Source organism: Ciconia boyciana, chromosome 10, assembly GCF_034638445.1.
Source record: "Ciconia boyciana chromosome 10, ASM3463844v1, whole genome shotgun sequence".
NCBI classification, from domain to species: Eukaryota; Metazoa; Chordata; class Aves; order Ciconiiformes; family Ciconiidae; genus Ciconia; species Ciconia boyciana.
Genome location: NC_132943.1, coordinates 199,373 through 221,638, shown reverse-complemented (window position 1 = coordinate 221,638; position 22,266 = coordinate 199,373). Strand labels below are relative to the sequence as shown.

At 36.9% G+C, this 22,266-nt stretch overlaps 1 protein-coding gene across 14 annotated transcripts in view; it reads right to left on the bottom strand.

Annotated features, from left to right (window-relative positions):
* BAZ2B (bromodomain adjacent to zinc finger domain 2B) overlaps window positions 1–22,266 on the bottom strand; it is a 168,179-nt gene that overhangs the window by 49,333 nt on the left and 96,580 nt on the right. For 9 of the 14 annotated variants that reach the window (XM_072874343.1, XM_072874339.1, XM_072874338.1 and 6 more), the window contains 8 exons: window positions 20,601–20,794; window positions 13,183–13,389; window positions 12,117–12,515; window positions 9,013–9,625; window positions 7,413–7,709; window positions 5,007–5,067; window positions 4,355–4,463; window positions 3,979–4,080 (listed from right to left, as the gene is read on the bottom strand). In XM_072874343.1, the coding sequence (XP_072730444.1) occupies window positions 3,979–4,080; window positions 4,355–4,463; window positions 5,007–5,067; window positions 7,413–7,709; window positions 9,013–9,625; window positions 12,117–12,515; window positions 13,183–13,389; window positions 20,601–20,794 (1,982 nt within the window). The remainder of the gene's footprint in view (window positions 1–3,978; window positions 4,081–4,354; window positions 4,464–5,006; window positions 5,068–7,412; window positions 7,710–9,012; window positions 9,626–12,116; window positions 12,516–13,182; window positions 13,390–20,600; window positions 20,795–22,266) is intronic. The other 5 variants (XM_072874349.1, XM_072874352.1, XM_072874351.1 and 2 more) reach the window with 3 other exon arrangements.

Below are 22,266 nucleotides of genomic sequence, written 5' to 3'. Positions count from 1 at the left end.
ATCTCTCACCTTCAGGCATCTACCATCTATTGCAACACTGTATATCAGGACATTTCTGGCAAAAAGTCACCAGATAACTATGCGTGGCAGCAGAATCAAGCTCAAAGCCTGTTAACCAAACTAATTAACAAAACCATAGGCACTCACAAGAATCAGACATCCTCATTTCAGTTTAGATTTGTGAGAAAAAACTAACAACAAAGCATTCTAAACTGAATTCCAGAATTCAGAATAGGACAAACATTTTAAATTCCAGTTTCTAGAAAAGGAAGCAATTAATTACTACTACATTACAAACACATATGACAGCTGATTTTACAGTTGGCTGTTCTGTATGGTATTTTTATTGCGTCTGTCAAATATTTTAGACTTCTAAATACTTATTCACAGAATAAGTCTGTTAAGTAAACAACAATAAGCTTAAGAATCGGCTTTTAAAAAAGGTACAAAACCACCAAACATTCTTTTCACCGCTTTATGAAAAATCTTATTGGGGAAAAAAGCTCATACCATGTTTACCATGACTTAGCGATTACTCCCAGAGAGCTATATCTGGGTTAAAAAGTCTGTATTTTGCCCTTACCAATATTTCACCTTCAACTACATGCGTCTGAATGGAGCTGCATGAAGAGTCAAGTTTTCTCTAACTTCATAATGACCCTGAGAAGGAAAGGGCTGAGAGAGCTGGGACTGCTCAGCCTGGAGGAGAGAAGGCTCAGGGGGATCTCACCAATGTGTATAAATACCTGGAGGGGAGGGTGCAAAGAGGACGGAGCCAGGCTCTTTTCAGAGGTGCCCAGTGACAGGACAAGAGGCAATGGGCACAAACTGAAACACAAGTGGTTCCCTCTGAACATCAGGAAACACTTTGTCACCGCGTCCGAGAACTGGAACAGGTGGCCCAGGGAGGTTGTGGAGTCTCCCATCTTAGAGACTTTGAACAGCTGCCTGGACACGGTCCTGGGAAACTGGCTCTAGGTGACCCTTCTTGAGCAGGGGGGTTTTCGACAAGGTGACCTCCAGAGGTCCCTTCCAACCTCAACCATTCTGTGATTGTGATGGATACTCCTGCTGTAATATATTAATGAAAGCCAGCAAGATGCAATCTTAGGGCATAGCTCAGTATCACTCCACAACACTCTCTTACATCTACTACTTGATGCAGTATTCCTATACATGTTACTCGAACTCATAAGGCCCCATGCCCTCTCCATCACCTCAAATCACATTCACACTAACCTTTCTAAACCACAGTAGTTTCAAGCCTGAATTTCCACATTTGCCAAACTTCAAACATTCCTCTAACCCTACTATTTCATGGCCCACTTCTGACAGATATGCTTCTCTGTTAAAGCAGTTAATAACTGCATTGAATAACCCATAAAATCTGGTTGCTTGTGTACCGGCACAGAGAAACACAGGCGCTATCAGAAGCAGGTAATCCATGTATTTTTGCCTTGCTATAGTTAATTCTTCAATACAACTGATTTAGCCCTTAGATAATTTTCTTCGCATCTTTGAGCTTTGTGAAACTTACCCAATCACTTTGGATGCCTGCTGCGTGTCTCAAAAGATGACAGAAATGTATAACAAAGGAAGGGAAGAGTAACCATGAAAGGCTATGAAAAATACTTGAAATTACAGCAAAAGCAGAAATAAAATTCCTGGAATTACCTCCAGACATCCATGAAGAGATGATTATCACATTGTTTTGAAGCTGGACAAGTTTAAAAATTTCAGTAAACAGGGTGCAAGTTTTCTTCATGAAGTATCAGTATCACATACTGTTTTACTAAGTGGATATTATCAGCCTGAGTATAGCTCAACTGTTTACATTATCATCTTCCCATTCAAAACCTCATACATAAAATGTAAATACATTTTAGCACATCTGAAACAGCTGCCCTCGGTCCCTTTTTTTGTTTGTTTGTTTAACAAGAAAACTTTTCCTCTGTCTAACCAACTCTCAATGGAACCTACCACAAACTATACAAGTAGAAACTACAGTGAGATGTACAGCAACTTACTATTCATACTGCCAACCTTACCCACAGAAACCTGCCCCTCCTGACGCCTTCATTCTGAAGTTTTATAGTATCAAAGGGCATAATCTGCAAATCACCTCATGAATTAAAGGGAAAAGAAAGAGATAACTAGAGAAGGGGACAAGACTCATGAAGTAATACGGGCAACAGACACAAAAAAAGGTAACAGGGTAAAAAGAGAGCAGATACCCTGACATTACATTATGTTCACAGTATAAGGAATTATTTCAGGTACATAGCGAAGTTCTCAACCACATGAACTTGTTGTTTTCTGAAGGCCAAACATGAAGAGGGCCTAGCAATGTTTTACCCTGTAAGCCAGGAATCAGGAAGCACTACCTAGAAGCAGCTGCTTACTATGAACTCAGTCTTTATTGCTTTCAAATTTATACTATGTAAACGTTAAGTATTTCTGCAGGGTATCACACGGACATAAGGCTTAACTAGAGCCTGAATTCAAGACTGCTGATAGCATGATGTCTGCCCACGTTCCTACAGTAACATATTCAGGATAGTTATCTTTTAAAGAATGTCTTGGTTTCGGCTGGGATAGAGTTAATTTTCTTCCTAGTAGCTGGTATAATGCTGTGCTTTGGATTTTAGTATGAGAATAATATTGATAACACGCTGATGTTTTGGCTGTCGCTAAGCGGTGTTTACATTGGTCAAGGACTTTTTTTTTTTTTTTTTTTTTTTCTTTCTCCTTCAGCTCCCCATGCTCTGCCAGGTGCCCAAGAAATGGGAGGGGGCACAGCCAGGATAGTTGATCCAAACTGACCAAAGGGCTATTCCATACCATATGATGTCATGCCCAGTATATAAACTGGGGGAGTTGGCCGGGGGGTAGCGATCGCTGCTCAGGGACTGGCTGGGTGTCAGTCGGCAGGTAGTGAGCGGTTGTATCTTTTTTTTAAAAAAAAAAAAAATATTATTATTATTATCATTTTTCCCCCCTTTTTTCCCCTCCCTTGGGTTTTGTTCCTCTCTCTCTCTCTTTTGTTGTTTTCCTTCTCATTATAATTCATTATTATTATTACTATTGTTTTGTTGCAGTTATTAAACTGTTCTTATCTCAACCCACGAGTTTTCTTACTTTTGCTCTTCCGATTCTCTCCCCCATCCCACCGGGGGGGGGGGAGGGGGCGGGGGGGGGGTGAGCAAGCGGCTGCATGGTGCTTAGCTGCCAGCTGGGGCTAAACCACAACAAAGAAGCAAATATATTCACTGACAAAAGTCCAAAAACTTTCATGCTCATCTTGAAGAAATGGCAACACGACCAAAATACAGTAACACAGTATGACACAAACATAGTATTAATTTCCTTAAAATTCTAATTTTACCTATCCTTGTGTGGTTTATCTACGCAAAGTCTAACAGTTCTACCACTGTAAAGTATAACTGGTATAACTCAGCATTCCTTCCCGTAAAAATCTCATGCTTCAGGAAGCTCAGATGGTATTCTCGATACAGGAAACACTTGTATTTAAACACTTATTTTATACATATTATGCACATGAATACATGAAAAGAGTGTGATTTAACGCTCTTAAATAACACATAATTACTATCAATATTAGGTTTATACAGTAAAGGAAGAAATAGAGTTTTAGTCAAAAATATCTGAACACTGGCTAAGATAAAATACGTAGGTTCAGAGTTCTTTCGTACTAGACAAACCCAGGCTCAGAGCTGATCATAAGGCATGCCAAACTCCTGCAACCTTCTAATAAAATCCCTGAGAGGAGCGGTTTTCAACACTGCCCAGGATCAAGCTCTCAGCATCTCAATATAACTACTATTAAGAAATACGCACAATTTTTAGAAAGAATTAGCTAAAAACAGGCAATGCTTCAGATTGTAGCAAAAATTACTTCACCTAAATTTAAGTTAATGTTCCTTGGATCAAAGACTTTACTTTTTAAAAAGTGGATACCTGCGGTCCATCTCTGGCTTCATAGAAGTCACCCACTCCTATTTTTGCACTGAAGCTGAAATTGTCCCTTGAGATATCCATTATTCCATTTCTGCTGAGATACTGAAAAAATCACATATTTTTCCACTTCAGCTTGTAAATAATTACAACCCAGCTTTGATGTACAGCTAACTTTGTGAGTGTAATGTTTTGCATATTCTATCAAAGGGATATGCATTTATAGGAGATCAAATCAGTAACAGACTGAGATACATTACGCCTCACATCACAGGATATTTTGAAATAAGTATCTTTATTGGAGGGAAAAAAATAGCATTTTTTAATTGCAAGCATGCTCAGTAGCGTTAGAACACGGAAGTTAAAAAAAGGAATGTACCTTTACTACTTCAGGATACTGTCTCAGCTTCTTTCCACAAGGTGCAAAATATGCTACTTCTCCTTGAAGACGACCACCGAAGTTTCTTATTCGGGTTTCTCTTTGCCAGCTAGAGTAATATGAAATAGTTGCATACAACAATACACTTTTTAAAAAACAAGTAATTAATGTCAGTTTAAGATTTTTACATAAAAGGAAAAAGGTACATATCTAAAATGTGACAAGAGTATCAAATAGGCAAAACCAGAAATTTTTATTATGTAGCTTGTCCAAACTCTGACTATATATGGATTTATTTGTATCAAGCTACTTACATATTACCAGATTTTAAATGGCTTAGAACTATAGTTCAGGGAGCTATTTGGAGTCTATAGTGGCTCAGATCTAACCCTCAGGATTAATTTCCAGTGGCAAAATTGCTAAGAGACAGGTCATGTTTGCAAAAGAGCAAATTTGCTGCACAAAAATTAACACGTGAAATATGTTGACACTTTTAAAGAGATCCACAGCGACTGTGAGTTGGAAATCTAAATCACTGAAGCCCTTTCCTTATTAGTCAGCCTCAAAGATTTTTAACCTGCCATTTCTTTACCAACTGACTTTTGAAGGTATTATCTCCCTTTAAGGAATATCAAGCATATACATAACCCACCCGTATTCGAGAGGAACACGCAGCTCCCGTTCATCTGTTACTCTTCGTCTTTTTGAAATACCTAAAACAGAATTTCTGATTAACACCTAAGAGAATTTACAAGATGAAAACATGTTCCTAAAATATACTTTTTATCCTTATATCCCCAAACCAAAAGATAAATAATTTTTACATTCTAGCCACTACATACCTCAAGTACCAAGAAAATTAATGTAACTATTCTCCTTTTGAAATACATTTTCCTCTAAGTTTCCTTTAGACTCTTCTAAAATTGTAAACAAGAAAACCTAATTATGCCATACTGAACTGCTTGCCTTGTTTGGCGTTCTCAGATATTGCTAAAATAATTCCTTACACACTTGTTTTTCTACACTAGACCATATTTAATTTTTTTCAGTACAGAAGATGAAAATGAAAACACTCTTTACTTTAAAAATCCATATATTATAATAGGCTCAGCCTCCAAGATTGCAGTCAACTGCCAAATGCAGAAAATTTTCAGGATTATTCCAGCTTTTCAAAGTTCAAACAGATGTTGTGTTTGGCCCTAGTCAAGAGACTGAATCAATAACATGATAGAGACAATTGCCAAACGTGGGGTTTTACGGAGTGCCAAAGGCTGATGCTTTTCTCAGGCCTCTTTGAGAGAACTATAAGATATGAACTATGCACACAGACGAACTTTTGGCAGATCCATTTCTCAAAAAGGTAGTTTGGACCTTGTGTAAATAACGTGACCTATCTCTTCCCTGTGGAAATGGATGTGAGAGAGTATCATTATCAGTCTGAACCCTTGAACTTGCTCCAACCTCTTACAGCCAGAAGGAGTGTCATATGGTGCAATGGCACAGGTTTCCAACTGAGATGCCTGCACGATCTGGAACCAACTGCTAGGAGTCCTCTACAGAAAGCACGGAGGTACTACCCACGCTTGGATGCCAAACTTCTTGGACACACGTCTGCAGTCTTAAACTCACATGACTGACTATTACATTACTTCTAATAGTCACAGTGGAGGGAGGGAGATTGCTTGTCCAAATACAAGTGAATTGAAAGAGTTGTCCGGTGAAAAACAGATACAGAGAAGAGACAGAAGACCTCTTCAGTGACTGACCAGCTTTAGGCAAAATGGACACAAAAATATTTTAATTGTATTCCGGTGATTCTTATTAGGGAAAAGTAACGCACCTAAACAAGGACACGAAACTAATTTATTCTACTTCCCACCTCCGTAAACAGACAAAAATCCGCTATCAGCCTTTTCAAAGCATCATAAATCAACACAGATTACTGAGCAAAAAAATTATCTATTTTAAAAATTTGTATTACTCCTAATGCACGGGAAATCTTTTATAAACTGTGCGATTAACAGGCCTGTTTCTGGGAAAAATATGAAGTAGATCACATTACACTGCTTCAAAGTTAATGCCCTTGATGACATGGAATGAAATTCCTATTCCACTGAATCCAAATATAAAAACCAATTTATAAGCGGATGTCCCCATTTAAAATCTACTTACTTGCATGTTGATTAAATATCAAGTTTCTAATTCAAAGTAGTAAATATGCAATTTAATTGTTACCACGCAAATTGAGAAGTGTGACTTTCAAAAATGCATTATTTTCTGTAGCAGTAGTAATTACTAAATCTTACAAATTAGTCACCAAATGAAGAATTATAAACACTATGTAACATCAGGCAAATGCTAAACATACTTTTCATGAACCTTTTAAAAATAATTCCTTGCATGTAATCCACAAATTCTACTCAGAATTTTGAAATAATAATGAATAAAGTTATATTTTAACTAAATACAGTTATTAAATCTGTTGAGGAAGGGGCAGAAATAGAAGATTCAGAATGCAAACTATAATGCATAGAAATTAGAAATAAATAACTAGTTTAGAATAAAATGGTAAAAAACAAAGACTAAATAATGAAGAGTTTTAATGTAATAAATATCAACCCTGGCTATTTCATCCTACCTTCCCTCAAATAATTACATAAGCTAAAATGTCCTGGACTAAGTGTAATGTTCAGGTCCTGAGAACTCGCAATTCTGCTGACTGATTTTAATGTCTGTTGCAAACACCCGTGAGAAGATCATGGAATCAGAGAATAGCCCAGGTTAGAAGGGACCTCAAAAAAATAATCTGGTTCAACCTTTCGTGGGAAAGGGAGCCTAGATGAGATGATCTAGCACCCTGTCCAACCGCATCTTGAAAACCTACAGTGACAGGGACTCTACCACATCCCTGGGGAGGTTGTTCCAGTGAATGATTGTTCATACTGTAAAAAAAATTTCTTTATGTCAAGGTATCACTTGATACCAGTGTCTAAACTACTTTTATAAACACATGCCACTTAGATGTTACATTGTACTATAACAAAAGACATTCAGATACCACAGTGTGTACTTGGTGTAAGAGTAGATGGTGCTGTCCCGAGAAAAACCGCAGGCTGGGACTCAGGACATAAGGCAGCTGGCGCAGAGCTTGGGGTCTTTGCTACTTGGAGATTAAGTGGGGTTGAATGAGCTGCAAGACCAACGGAAGAGCTCTTCACAGAGGATGAAGTTTTACTCAGTTTCAGTGGAGGTTTTTCTCCCTCAGTGTCTGTATCCGATTCATCTTGATCTTTATCATCCTCATCATCTTCATCCTCAGACCCTTCTGTATCTGACTCAGAATTACTGTCAGACTCTGTTTAAAAAGAAGTGTGGCAAAAGGCACGTTATGACTTGATAACTAATGACAAATACATTTAAGTTCTAACACTTGCAAAGTCTTTTGTCTTATTAAATAAGAGGCTTTTCTGACTTCAATTTTTTTTTTCAATAACATCTCAAGTATAAATAGAAGGCTATAATTAACTACCTAAACTTTTAAATGACTAAAAATATGACAGCATAAAGTAATTCTGCATGATAACGCACTGTTTTTTAGGATGGAATTCTTTGTTTTTCCATGAGAAGATGAGAGACAGAAGCTGCAGTATTTTAAGAGATTGTTTACCCTAGAATGAGGTACAGCTAAGACATCCCCTGTGAGTCAGGCAGCGGTTGAACACTACCACAGGAAGGGCGCTTCACAGGTTGTGAAATCTAGCATGAAGAGGAAGCAAACAATGGAACTGGGTACAGGCTGAAAGGCGTCAGAATAGGAAGTGTGGAGATCTGGGCGAAGGAAGAGTTAGAGTAAAGGGTAGACAGGATAAGGAACTGAAGACAGGCTACAGCTGTGAGGAAAAAAAAAAAAGAGGATTAATGTGTGGATGAGAGGGGGAAAGAGAACAATGAAGGTGGAGCTGGACCCAAGGGATATTGGCACACAGAGGAGAAAGGAGTGACTGGGAATACAATCAACTCTTTAAAACGGGCCTTGCCTTTCTGAATTGCTTATGAGCCTTTAAAATAGTAGTCTGAACACTATCTATAAACACTGCAGCCCTTACAACTGTCACAGTACTACTTTTCTCTAATCCTGCTCATTGACTACTGTGCTCCTGAATGAAGCCTAGAAACATGCTTTTCTTGCCACTCTTGCAAATTAAAAGGCCTTTGTTTAGTCCCTCTCTGGTTGGGGAAGCCTGTTCTGCAGATGGGCTCTACCTGCCAGAATAATTACCCACCAACGAGCCTATTCTCTCCATCCCCCTCCTGAGCACCTTGCCACATAAGCAGTACATGAGCTGCAGGCTGGGTGATTGATCTGGAAGGTAGGTCTCTGACAGCTTTTCCAGAAGGCTGTGGAGCCATCTTACAAGGACAGCTGAAAGTATACTTGCCATATGACCAAGCATCAGAATACCCAAACCATGATTTTGGATATGACACAATGGGGGACTGGGAGATGTGTTACTTTCCAGGATATCTGTAGGACACTGTGGGCCATGCTGCCCCAGAATTTCCTACCCCTATTTTAAAATATGGTGGAAAATACATGTTTGTTTTCAACACTCAAAAAATAGAAGTTTCTGCTTTTCCTATTAAAAAGGTTAAACCACCTGATTGGCTATCATCAGAATCATCATCTTCATCGTCCTCATCTTCATCTTCATCGTCGTCGTCGTCGTCGTCATTTGAGTCGTCAGAGTCCTTACTGCTGGGGGCATCTGAGTCTACCCCTCTGAACTGCTCCACCACCAGTTTTGCAGAATGAAGGCGGTGTTGTGTTTTTACTGCATTTACTGCATTATTGCTGACTGTTTTATCCTTTCCTGAACCAGGTAACACAGGAGAGGTAGAGGGCATAACGGGTGTCCGGTTACCAGTTGGTTTTTTCCCACATGCACTCAAGTTTACTGGCAAAGAAAAGGGGGCACTACTAGAAATGGCTACACTTTCATTGATCTTGGTCTGGGATTTCAGTTTCGTAGTAAGTGCAAGAGGAGCCTCCTGGATGACGCTCTGAATAACTCCATTGGGTTGGTGATTACCTAAAAGTGCATTTGTCAGGAATGGATTAGAATGGTTGTTTTCCAAGGATGTGAGTTTTTGATGAGCTGGTGAACTAGATGTTGGTTTGGAGCTTGACAAAGCTGCAATAACCTTCTTCAGGTTCTTAGATGATTCCTGTTTCTTTAGCTGTGCTGCTGGGAATGTCTGTTTATATTGTTCCTAAAGAAATAAGAAGGGAGAGGAATAAAATATGGACTTTTTTTTTTTTTTAGCAGCATTCAGGCAGGTGAACTCTTGAAAATCTTAAACTTCTGCTAAGCTATTTTTCGTAGGTCAAAAGTAGGTGCTAGCTACAACAGAAGAGATGAGTAACTACAAGTTACGTAAGTCTCGTGATTTTCACTGTAAATCAAGTAGGAAAAGACAAACTGGACTTAAGATGAAGCTGATCTAAATTATGTAGGGAAGCTTTTTCACTTGCTACATTGCTCTATACAGCGATTTTCATAAGGATATTAAGCATCTTGAAAAAAGACATTTTTAAGAGACTACTCTTATGTACTGGCATAGGAAAAACCCTGCTTTTTACTCATTTCAGTATATAAAATCTCATTAGTGACTGTAAAACTAGCTTTAGTAATTTGTTCATGTTAAAGCACAAGGTAAATACAACACACTAATGGCTACAATACTAGCAGAAAACCAAGAGAAGGCTCTTGGCATAAAAAAATTTTATCAAAAAAAAGGGAAAAAAGGTATTACTCAGAAGTACTGTGATACGCTAGCTTTTTAACTCTGAAAAAACAGTACTTGAAAGTTCTTCAGGTAAAGCGTAATCAGTAGTGGCTCAGAAATGCACGTAAAGCTTACACTGTCTTTAGTCTCAAGACTCTTCCAAGGAAAAAGAAAATACATCATATTTGATGGAAAATAGAATGGAATAATAGAACGGATAAAGATGGTACATTTTAAACCAATTTTTTAAAATATTAAGTCAAATACAATACATTCTTGAAGTTACTATTATTTAAAACTGAATATGAAATTATGAAAATCCTATAAGATAAATATTCACACAGTGCATGTTTCCAGTAAAAGTTTTAAAGAAGTCAAACCACTAAATGGGTGATCTATCATCAGCTGAAGACTCATAACCTAAATTTGACAGCAGAAGCCTCTTCCGATGGCAAAGACATATGTTTTCATAATTATAATTTATTTAACCATTTCAGGTAAATGACTAGCTTATTTCAATTTCACAAAGTAACTGGGAGTTGAAAGGAAAAATAGCGTTTCTCTTCTGGTCTAGGAATAAAAACTATGCGATAAAAATATTTTTCAGTCCTCATCGAGGACTGTGAGTTAGCTGTGAATTGGAGTTCAGTTTACTCTTCACCAATACCACTTAGTTTAAAACAAAGTTTGGTTTTAATAATGAAACTTGCCTTGGTAAATGAACTTTTTAAATATTATAATATATATATATATATAAAAAAATATATTTTATTTATATATATAAAGCCTCAACATTTCTAAAATACTAGACTTTTATTCTCTTCTAATCCCCATTCAAATCTAACCAAATAGAAATTATGAAAATTCATCGCTAGTCACCATAATCACTATTAACAAAATAAATAAACTGAGAATCTACAAAGAATTTTTGTAAGCTACAGCACCGTTGAGACAGAATCACAGAATCGTATAGATTAGAAAAGACCTTTAAGATCATCGAGTCCATCGAGACACATGTAAACATATTGTAGAGTCCTGACCACCAAAAATATCAAATTTATTGCAATGACCATACTGAGTTTTAATAGCTATCAGTGCATGAACATCCTCCTGTCTTTAAAGAGCAAACAAACGCCAAGATTAAATCAAACATTTTTTTAAAAAAGGCTTTCAGCTACTTTGCTTAAAATCATTATTAAAACAGGTAATTTTAATTACTTTGACTTAAAACTATCCAACCTGAAACAAAGCAAAGCCATGCTTACATACTAGATATGGAAAGTATTAAATCAGCATTCTGACTGAAACTAGGAGAAGCACAGGAAAAATATCCAGGCCACACAATTTACCCATGACTACTTTTTGTATTTTGATATTTATTTTAGCTGCTCATTTTCCTTAAGAGATGCATGACAAAATCCTTTGCTTTCTTTGTACCCATTACTCTCACCAGTACACCGATTGCTTCCAGCAGGGCTGTAAAGTTACACTATGTGATGAGCATGAAACTCAAGTTTGGCATTATGTGACAGTAAGTTGTGTATATGATTACATCATATACACATTAGGGTATGCATACATGCACACGTGCCACCAAGTAGATGACTTTTCTCCAAGATAAAGTTATGGAATAGTTCAGGGCATTTATAATGTATAATGAATCATCTCTAAAATTAAAGCATAATATCTGCCGTGCTTTAAAAACAAATGAAAAAACCCACAACAACAACAAAACCCCACACAACCAACCACCACAGTTCAGAACATACGCTACCCACACAATTTAAGTTAATTTACATCATTCAGAAATCCATATCAACTCTAAACATATGTCAAAAAAACATGATATGAAAATAAAATTAAATATAATATTTTAACATTATACATATAAAGAGCTTGATAGCACGATGTTGCATCTTGTTAAGCAGGCAACGCAGATTACAAATAATCAAAAACACAGTGATTTTTCACTCACCCGTTTTGATCTTACATCACTGGTCAGAGAGATAGATTCTTCAGAGGTATTTTTATTCCCTGCTTTGAGTAGATCAGGGGAAGGAACTATGAGTTTTAAATAGGTTTCCTTTTTGGCTTGATGTACCAAAGACAAAGGTTTCACATTGGGAACCAATCCTGTAGACTGTATTACACTTGTGTGTTTGTTCACAGATTCCTCCTTTGCCTGAGAGCTTTGGAAAATAAATGGAAGCTGCTGTGACAAAACCTGAGGCTGCTTCTGCTGGGACTGGAATGATGAGTGAGTCTGGGAATCAGACACAAGAGGTATCTGCTGGTGTGTTCTTTTTTCTTGGGACTTTTCATGTGGTTTTTGTCCATCAGTTTTCATATCTGTTATGCCACTATGCATTAGCACCTGCAAAATATGTATTTTTGACTGTTCATATTAGATCAGTTAAAGATCCTTAAAAACAAAAAAGGTACATCATCAGTTCCCATGAAACGGTTAAACTGTTCTTGGCAGAACAATAATAATTTTAAAATCAATCTTGTCATATATTTATTGTTTAGGGTTTTTTTTTCCCCCCCAGATAGTTTCAGCATGTGAAGACAGTGCTTAGTAGAGAAGGAGTACCAAACCATGGTTGTTTCTAAATGTATTTTTGACTGTAAACCTAACAGGATACTCAAGATTCCAATCCTGTTCTTGTATTGGCTACCAGGAAAAGTAACCACTCTACTAGGAAGAAAGCAACTGCCAAAGCAATATCCATAGAAAGATATATCTCCAATACACTATCAGCACACAGCACTTAATTTCTTCGTATTTCCCACTCTATAACAAAAATAAGTCTACCTGTTAAACTCCTAGCCCATAAAGAACAACAAAACACACACATGCACACACACACAAAGGAAGCAAAAAACACCCACAAAACCCTAAAGCAAAACCAAAAAGAGTATTCTTAGCATTCATTAATGTGTAGTTAAATAATTGCTCACTGGTACAAATGTGAACAGGTCAATTTTTCACAAACAGCTTTCAGTGACAAGACTGTGAGCAGGAGACTGAGGTGTCATACCTTGTTCTTGGTTTTGCGATGTGCTTCATTTTCAGAATCAGATTCATCATCTTCACTCTCTTCAGCACTCTGGTCCTCCTCCTCCTCTTCATCCTCCTCTAGATCATCGGAGTCACTACTACTTATGCCTTCACTTGAGGTGTCTGAAGAGGAGCCCGAATCACTGTCGCTGTTACTAGAGCTTTCCACTGCTTTTTTTCTGGGCTTCTACCAGGAAGATGAATGCTCTATTAATGGTTCAGCTTTAATCTGTTACATCATCTTATTATTATGCATAATCTTTAAAACAAAAAACAGTAAGATTTGGGAGTAAAGTTAGCTGCAACCCTTGAACACAACTGTCTGTCTCTGCAGAAGAATAAAGAGAAAGAAGTGCCTCACAAGATAATGAAAATGAAAAACTGGTCACAAGGTTCCGCTGAAGTATTATTCTGACCACTCACACTGTCAGAACATCTGGCATCACTACATTTCAAAGCAATATATCAAATTTAGGCCTAGAAAATCAGCCTGGAATTCAGGTCTAGCAAACCTCCACAGAATGTACTGCTTCCAAAAAAATTTAAAACCAAAAGCTTTACTGCAAACTTAACACAGAAAGAACAATACATATTAGATTCATCAGTAGGTTTCAGTGACACATTCATTTAACTACATTACTTAACTTATAATTTCACAGTATGCACTGTTCAGCAATGTGAGGTTTTCAGGACTGAAAAGAATATTCTCATCAAATTGTTTCTGGGATTTGCTCCTGAAAAATGGACCAAAATCTGCTGAAATACTCTGACAACTGTATTATATTTAAATTCTTGGAAAGAACAAATTTGCAAACCTGAATGGGAAAGTAAAAGCAGCAACACACAAGAATGTAGAAAACGAAGAAAGGTGTAAAAAACACAGGAACTCCAAGACCAGATTTCCAAGAGCAATGGATGAGGAAAGTTAGCTTTTCAGGGAGCTAACTAAAACAAACGTGTATTTTACAAAAATACATCTGAAGGAGATACACGTGGACTCGAGTGTTACGGTGGTGGCTATGCAAGACACACATGAAAGTATGTATTACTGCATTAAAGCTTATTTAATCATTAAAGAGAGTCCACAGAACGATGTTGGAAGGTAGAGAAACGTGAAACAATTACAGATGTCAGGCAGCAGCAGCCAAGTGCTTTGCAGCATCTAAACAGGGCACGTGGAGTCATTGAGCAAACTGTAAGGTCAAAAGGAAGATAGGTGGACAGGAAAAGTAGGTGACTGGAGGGCAAAAAAGTTGCAGCAATTCTAGATAATGCAGACAGGAGCATCAGAGAAACAGTGCTTTAAAAATATATGCTTTCTTAACAAAACTTTCCCCAAAAGTTCACTTTTCAAATCTTTCTTTAAATGGTAGATGTATTATAAAACAAGAAGCTAAAAAGAGCAATTTTATGTCAAAGATCCTTGTCTTATGAAGAAGAAATTAAATTAGTGGGAGAACATAAACTTATTTTGGTTTTGGATGGGATAGAGTTAATTTTTTCATAGTAGCTTCTACAGTGCTATGTTTTGGATAGTGACCAAAAGAGCGTTGATAACCCTGGGATGTGTTAGTTACTGCGGAGCAGCACTTGCACAGCCTCAAGGCCTTTTCTGCTCCTCACCCCACCCCACCAGCAAGCAGGCTAGGGGGGCACAAGGAGCTGGGAGGGGACACGGCTGGGACAGCTGACCCCAACTGACCAAAGGGCTATTCCAGACCCTATAGCGTCATGCTCAGCAATAAAGGCTGGTCAAAAGAAGGAGCAAGGGGGGGGACTTAAGGCATTTGTCTTCTCAAGCCACTGTTATGTGTGATGAATCCCTGCTTTCCTGGAGATGGCTGAACACCTGCCTGCCGATGGGAAGGAGTCAATGAATTCCTCGTTTTGCTTTGCCTGGGTGTGCAACTTTTGCTTTCCCTATTAAACTGTCTTTATCTCAAGCCACGAGTTTTCACACTTTTACCCTTCGATTCTCTCCCCATCCCACTGAGGGGGAGTGAGCGAGCGGCTGCGTGGGGCTAAGCTGCCCACCGGGGTTAAACCACAACAGGATTCAATTTACTTTGTGAAATAGCTATGAAACATGGAAGCTGTAGGTGGATTAAGTCTCATCTATTTGTCAGTTGGCTGGTATCTGTATCATTTTTTTAAACTAGGTTCTCTTTATCGATTCCTGTGATGAACACAGTAATATTTCATATCATCATACCTTCTGCATACTGTCACATGCATCGCTTCACTGTTGGGAAATCTTAATAATTTAAGTTATTTATTTGGATTTATTGTTTCACTGCTCAATTCAGAAAGGTGTCAGTTGATACTTCACATGAAGGACAATGATCTGACTGTATGCAGAGACTTAAAAAAATAACTGATCTAAATAACTGTGCCAGTCTATGGTAGGTCCTATATGTTTCATTGCTGGTGTCCTTTACATCATATTTAAGTATCTTCCTGTCTAATATTTGGCACAGATGCAGAATATTTCTTCATGAAGGTTAAGATCATAAAATGAAGGACAAGACCATGATCTGAAGCAGTAAAAGTAACAATGCCTCCTGGAATCACACCTCTAGGAGTCTACTCTAGTACTTCCCTTTCATGGTTCTCTATTTATCTCTGTACATCGAAAGGGAAACACCCAAGACACTGCAATAATACTAAAATCAGAAATATCCAGTTTATTCAAGATGCTGATGAAATATATCTTCTTAACATCAGCTTCTTAAGAGATGCATGTAACAGTCTGGAAAAAGAAGAGTATGTCAATGGGCTTACTTAGCTGATAGTGTTTACTTCCACTCATCAACACTAAAACTTTTGCTGTCCATCTGCCTTTACAAAATGCATTAGCTGCTGTATCTTACAAATCTATCTTTTCATACTGCAGACAGGAACATAAGAAAATTACCATACCAAGAAAGGAGTCGGGAACGTTCTTGTGAAAAAGGAGGCGGCAAGTGCCAAGCAACATCTGACACATAAGTCTGATTCACAAAGAAATACCTCAAGTAAGAAAAGGGACAGCTAATGTTGACATAAAATTTAGTAAAACTTGTAAGCAATCGAATGCTTCAAAACAAATCAGACACTTAACTACACTGTGAAACACAACCGCTTCCTGCGGAGTTTTTACTTCATAAACAAATAGAATCTCTTTGACATAGATAAAACCAATACACAGAAGTTGGATTAGTAGGATTCCACAAGAAGGGATGGCGAATTAGTAGCTTAGAGAAAATGTAATGATAGGGAAAATTTAAGAACTCGTGCCTTTAGTGTATATGAAGGGATTAATCTTGATGGAGAAGTTTCTATCAAATCCAGCATAAAAGGTAAAGCAGTGGGGGCGGGGGGAGCCAGTAAACTGCATAGCGAAGAAATAATTCAGACTAAATCAAATACTATAAGCCAGAAGGAGAAAAAAAATAACTGTAAAGACATTTAGAACAACAAAAAAATACTTGAAAGAAATTCTAAAAGCTTGCTGACACAAAAGAAAATAGTCAAGAGAGAGAAGGAAAAGTACAGACCAAAAAGTAAGTACTGTTTTACTTCATTTGAAATATACTAGAAAGAAAAAAAGAGAGCATTAGACTTCTGAAGACACATGTAAGACCAGGCAGATATTTATAGAATATAAAAAAATATATTCTTTAGAAAAAGATAATAAAAGACTCTTCAACAAATACACTCAATAAAAAAAATTATTATTAAGTTATATTACAAGAGCAAGTGTCACTTCAACTAGTTCCTCTATTGGCAACAATACAGTCATAAAAGTTGAAGGAAGACTGGGTTCCATTAAAATAAATTTCATATTTGATTTTGGTTCACTGACTTTAGCAAATCTGCCAGATGGTTATGCTAATTGAAAATGTCCACTGTTCAGAAAGCAATAATCTAGACTGAATATGACTACCAAGAAAAGTAGCCCGACCTTAATGACCCAATGGGATAGTCCCATAAAAAGGTGACTAAAGTGACAGTTTAGAAAGATTTTAGTCATGATTTCAAAGTACTAAAGTTTAGAAAGGAAATACAATATGGTAATTGCTAAGAAGAGATATTAAAGGATGTGACTACAGTTAATAACCCAGCATCCTGATGCTAATTCTGGAATCCAGGTAAGTAAAAGCCCCCAACGCAAGACCTTGGAGTGGATTCCTATCTCACCAGCTAATGGCAGGGGACTTTCTCTAAGCCAAATGAGACTTAAGTTCACCAGTTATGCTTTTTTTCCCTGGAGACTGTTGCTTTACCAATGTAAAAATCCTGCTGACCTTCCTCATCCTAGAAATTCACTGATGCAATCAATAGAGGGGCAGTCAGTTTTACATTTCTTTTGTGAGGCTGAAGCAGCACTTTCAGATGAATGATTATTTATAAAGTGTATCTGCTTATTCAGTTTTATCTTGGCCATAACAGGGCAGGCTTAAAAGAAGACAAAGCATGCTAAAGTCATCAACACAGAGACCAAAACAGAAAAGTAAAATGGTAACACAGTTACCAAATTTTTGTATGTAAGAAATAAGTCATGGATACTGTATCAGATCATCATGATGACATCTATCTTCAATACAACATCATTACGCTCAACAGACATAACATATGACATGACACAAATACACAGCGATGAGTGAGGATTTGGCACAATTTTAAACTCATGTTTCAGACAGATTCCAGTTTATCATTGTCTGATACGTATAGCCCTCTGAATTATCAAATACACACCCTAGACAAAACGAAGTGGATGAAAACTTCTAGTAACTACAGCTTTGAAGATCAGATGTTTCTATCAACACAGAAGTTGTTTTTCACACACTACAGGCAAAAAGAATTATATAATACAAGTTACTATCAGATTGCACTTTAGGATTCCCTAAGATGTTAGGACAACAGAACTAGAATTCAACGAGGAAGAAAACATTGCACAAAAAGTAACTCTAGATTTTCACCAACTGTAAAAACAGCTTGGTATCAGCTTTGCCTCTTCTTTTTTTAAAAAACAAAAAAAATTTTAAATACCAACCTCAAAAAGAAAATTACAACTAAGGATATGATTGAAGAAATCAGCAGATGAATACTAAAAAAATGAAACCCTAAAAGAAAGGAACATTTAAAGAAGTATAACTAAAATGTTTTTCTAAAGAGCACAGTTTATTTTAAAAGAGGCAAGTGTTGTTACACTTTAAAAATTAGAAACATAACATCACTTGTACAAAGCTCAGCACAAAATACTCCATCTGCCTTAGGCTTATTCCTCTGCCTTCAGTTCCAGCTGTGGCTTCATTCTAACATACTGAAATAAAAATACTGATTGGATATTTTTTTTTTTTAAATCAAATCTCTTGATCTTCTCCTCATGTTGAAGTTCTCATTTAGAGTATTCTGTATGTTTTGATTGGAAAGCGTGTTCAAATCATTACATTGACAAATACCTATTACCTCAAAAAGTTTCAGAGGAAAAGTTAAGAATAAGGATTAGAGGCATGTCTAGAATGTCAACATATCAAGAAAGACCAGGAACAACAAACTCCAGTATTAGGAAAATTACTACAAAAACTTAGGAAGCAAAACTGTTGACAACCTGAAATTTTTCTGCATTAGATAGAAGATTTAGTTTTGTATCTTAACATTTAAACAAATTTAAGAAAGAAGGTACACTAATGGATTGAGTACATTGTTTTACAGCAACTCAGTATTTAGCACGTTGAAACTGGACTTTGAAATCAGTACCCACACCAAAAGAAAATGTATCAAGGATACAGAATTCATACTTAAAGACAAATGGTAATACAAAGGAGAAGATAACAATGCTGACAAACATCCTGACTGAAATTTGAAAAAAAGCAAAACGAGGTAAAATTTTTAGTGATACTCATATTAACAAGTAACTAGCTTAACCAGCTCAGTTTTCTGAATAAGGGCAGAGCCAAAAAGTGATCAGAAAAGAGTCTGTTCATTGACTTACGATATAGAATTTTAGGAAGGTATTTGGAGATATTAAAGATAGTAATTTGTTTGGTATTCTGCATAACTGCAGTAATAGAAATGCAGAGACATTATCTGGAGAAAGCTTTACTTCTACACCATAAAAACAAAGCTTACATTTTGCACATAGATATCCAGGATAAAAGCAGACTTTTAGAAAGGAAAAAGCCATTTCTAGTATCTAAGCCTGAAAAAAGTCAAAGATTTCCCAAATACCTGTAACCACCTTAACGCCTTCAGAAGTTGTTGATCGTTGAACACATGAAGAAGGTTTTGAGGGAAAATGTTCTTTAATATGTTAGTAATTTCCCTATTGTCAATATATTAAAAATCATCTCACTACACAAATATAATTAACCATTTTAGTGCTAACAACTATTTTTATGCAAACACCAGCTGTCCTTTGAAAATGGCAACCTCTCACCTAACAACACTCAGATCTGGGAGCTGAATGTAATGGAATAACGGAAAGAGAAAGAAAGCAACAGGCCCAAGTCACTCACAAAACAAAAATATAAATAAATATCAAGAAATAAAAGTATTTTAGCCTAGATGGCTGCCAGTAGGGAATGACTTCCTTAGCTTCTGTTCTGACAGTAGTAAATTTCCCAGTATCCCATTTCCTGTGTTTTGACTAAGTAGTTCTGATTCCAAGAGTAGCAAAGCTCTTAAGGAGTGCTTGGGTCAGTATATAAGGAGGCCTACTAACTCACTGAGACTACTCATGTCTTTCATATTAGATGGCTGTCTAAGTTTTTTGCAGAATCACAGCCATTAATAATACTTCTTTCTTCTGATAAATAGGAAATTACTCCCAGAAAAGCATTTTTCTTTTAATGCCTAAAAATTTCATTTTGCTTCTGAAATATTTTATATTTTAAGTTACACTAAAACATAATTACATAAACAGATATAATTTGTAATAGGATGTCATTTATAATTATAATACAAATATTTATACTCTAATATAATAATACCAAATATTGGTGTTAAAAATAATATACTTTATTTTTATAATTATATACATTACATAAAAAGTTATCGCATACAGCTATTAATTAGTGCTAATGGTAGCTTTGGTTCATAAACATGTCAAAACCAACCTAATAATAATTAAAAAAAAACCAAAAAAACAAAAACACAAAAAAAACACCAAACACAAACCCCAACCCAACAAACAAAAAAACCCACAAACCAAACAAACCACACACCACACCAAAGAACCCCAACACAAAAAAAACCCCATAGAGACAAGGGTACAGATCTTTCTCTAATAAATAAGAAAACCCCAAAACATTTTGTACTGGGAGAGAACACTTGAAAATGCTGCTGTGTGCACAATCAGAACACTTACCATGTCAAATTTTTGTCTGAATCTTAAGGTTTTTTCAGTATATTTACCTTATCTTTGATTTTGTCAGCTCTGGTGTCCAAAAGCTGAACTTTGCTTTGCTCCTGGTTGTATTTGCGGCCTCCTGCTCCTGAGGTTATAGCTTTCACTTGTCCTGCAGATGTTGTGATGCTAGTGGATAGTACAGATGTGCTGATACCAGATACTGCAGTGGTACTGTTCCCATTCAGTGATCCATTTACACCTTAAAATGACAGATTTACAAAGTGACACTTAAAATATCTGAAGTAGCAGATACTTTATTTGAGATGTTCCAGTCACACTAACCTAGCTTCCATAAACACGGAATAAGATACTAGACTACTCATAGGTTACTCCCAACGTACGCTAAAAATTAGCATCCAAGAGTTACTTTGATTTGCTCATGGAGTTATTTTCATTAACACATGCAGAGCACCCATGATTTAAAGGACAAACACACATTTAATGCTGTAAGGAGGGGGGGGGGGGGGAAATCTGTAATTATCCATTTTTAAGCCCAAACTATCCTTGAGTTTAGTCAGGGGCAGAAAAATAAGATTTTGAAGAAAGAGGACACAAAAATATACATTCCAGTAAGTATATCACAGAATAATTTGTTTACAATTTTGAAGTATCACTCAGCTCCAGAGAAAACCACATGAAGCCCAAGATATTTTATGAGGTTTGCAATGTGTAAAATGAGCTGGGGGGGAAGTTGTGGGAATGCTATTTGAAATAACATCCACATTCAAGCTTGCTTACTTCTTTGTCAAGAAGACTGTTGTGTTCTAAGGAAATACCCCTAAGCATACAAACTTGCTACTCTGCAATACCAGGACTATTATCAGATTGATTCTGAAACACACATCAGGTCCTAAAACCTACCAAAACTATATAAAAAAAGCTTTGTTTGTACATCATAGAATCACAGAACAGAATATCCTGAGTTGGAAGGGATCCACAAGGATCATCAAGTCCAACTCCTGACTCAACACAGGACAACTTAAAAGTTAAACCACAGATCTAAGAGCATTGCCCAAACACTTCTTGAACATAGACAGGCTTGGGGCCACAACCACTTCCCTGACAAGCTTGCTCACCCTCTCAGTGAACAACATTTTCCTAACATCCAGTGTGAACTTCCCCTGATGCAGCTTTCAGCTATCCCCTCGCGTCCTGTCATCGGACACCAGAGCGAAGAGACCAGCACCTCCCTCTCCGCTCCCCCTCATGAGGAAGCCATAGACAGCAATGAGGTCACCCCTCAGCCTCCTCTCCTCTAAGCTGAACAAACTTAGTATCAAACAAATGTATCCTACATCTTCAAAAGGTGTGCAATGCCACTACATAAAATACTAGTTTGAAATGCAGGAAAACGTTTTAATATCATTGGGCTATTTTCATTGAGATCCTGTAGCTGCAGCCATCCCTTCCTCCATGCCCCCCCAACAAATAACTACCTGATGCCTGCTTCTTATATGCAGAGGAACAGTATTCACTATAGAAGTACAAGGCCTCCTAAATCAAACCACAAACTTCTAAGAAAATTTTTCCCTATTACTTGGTCCCAGACAAACTATCTAAGGAAAAAGAGGGGGAAAAATATTATTAGAAAGAGTATTTTGTTATTGAAAGTCCATACTTGAATGTCTCATGCTTAGCTAACAGAATCAATTTTTATAGAACTATTTAGGA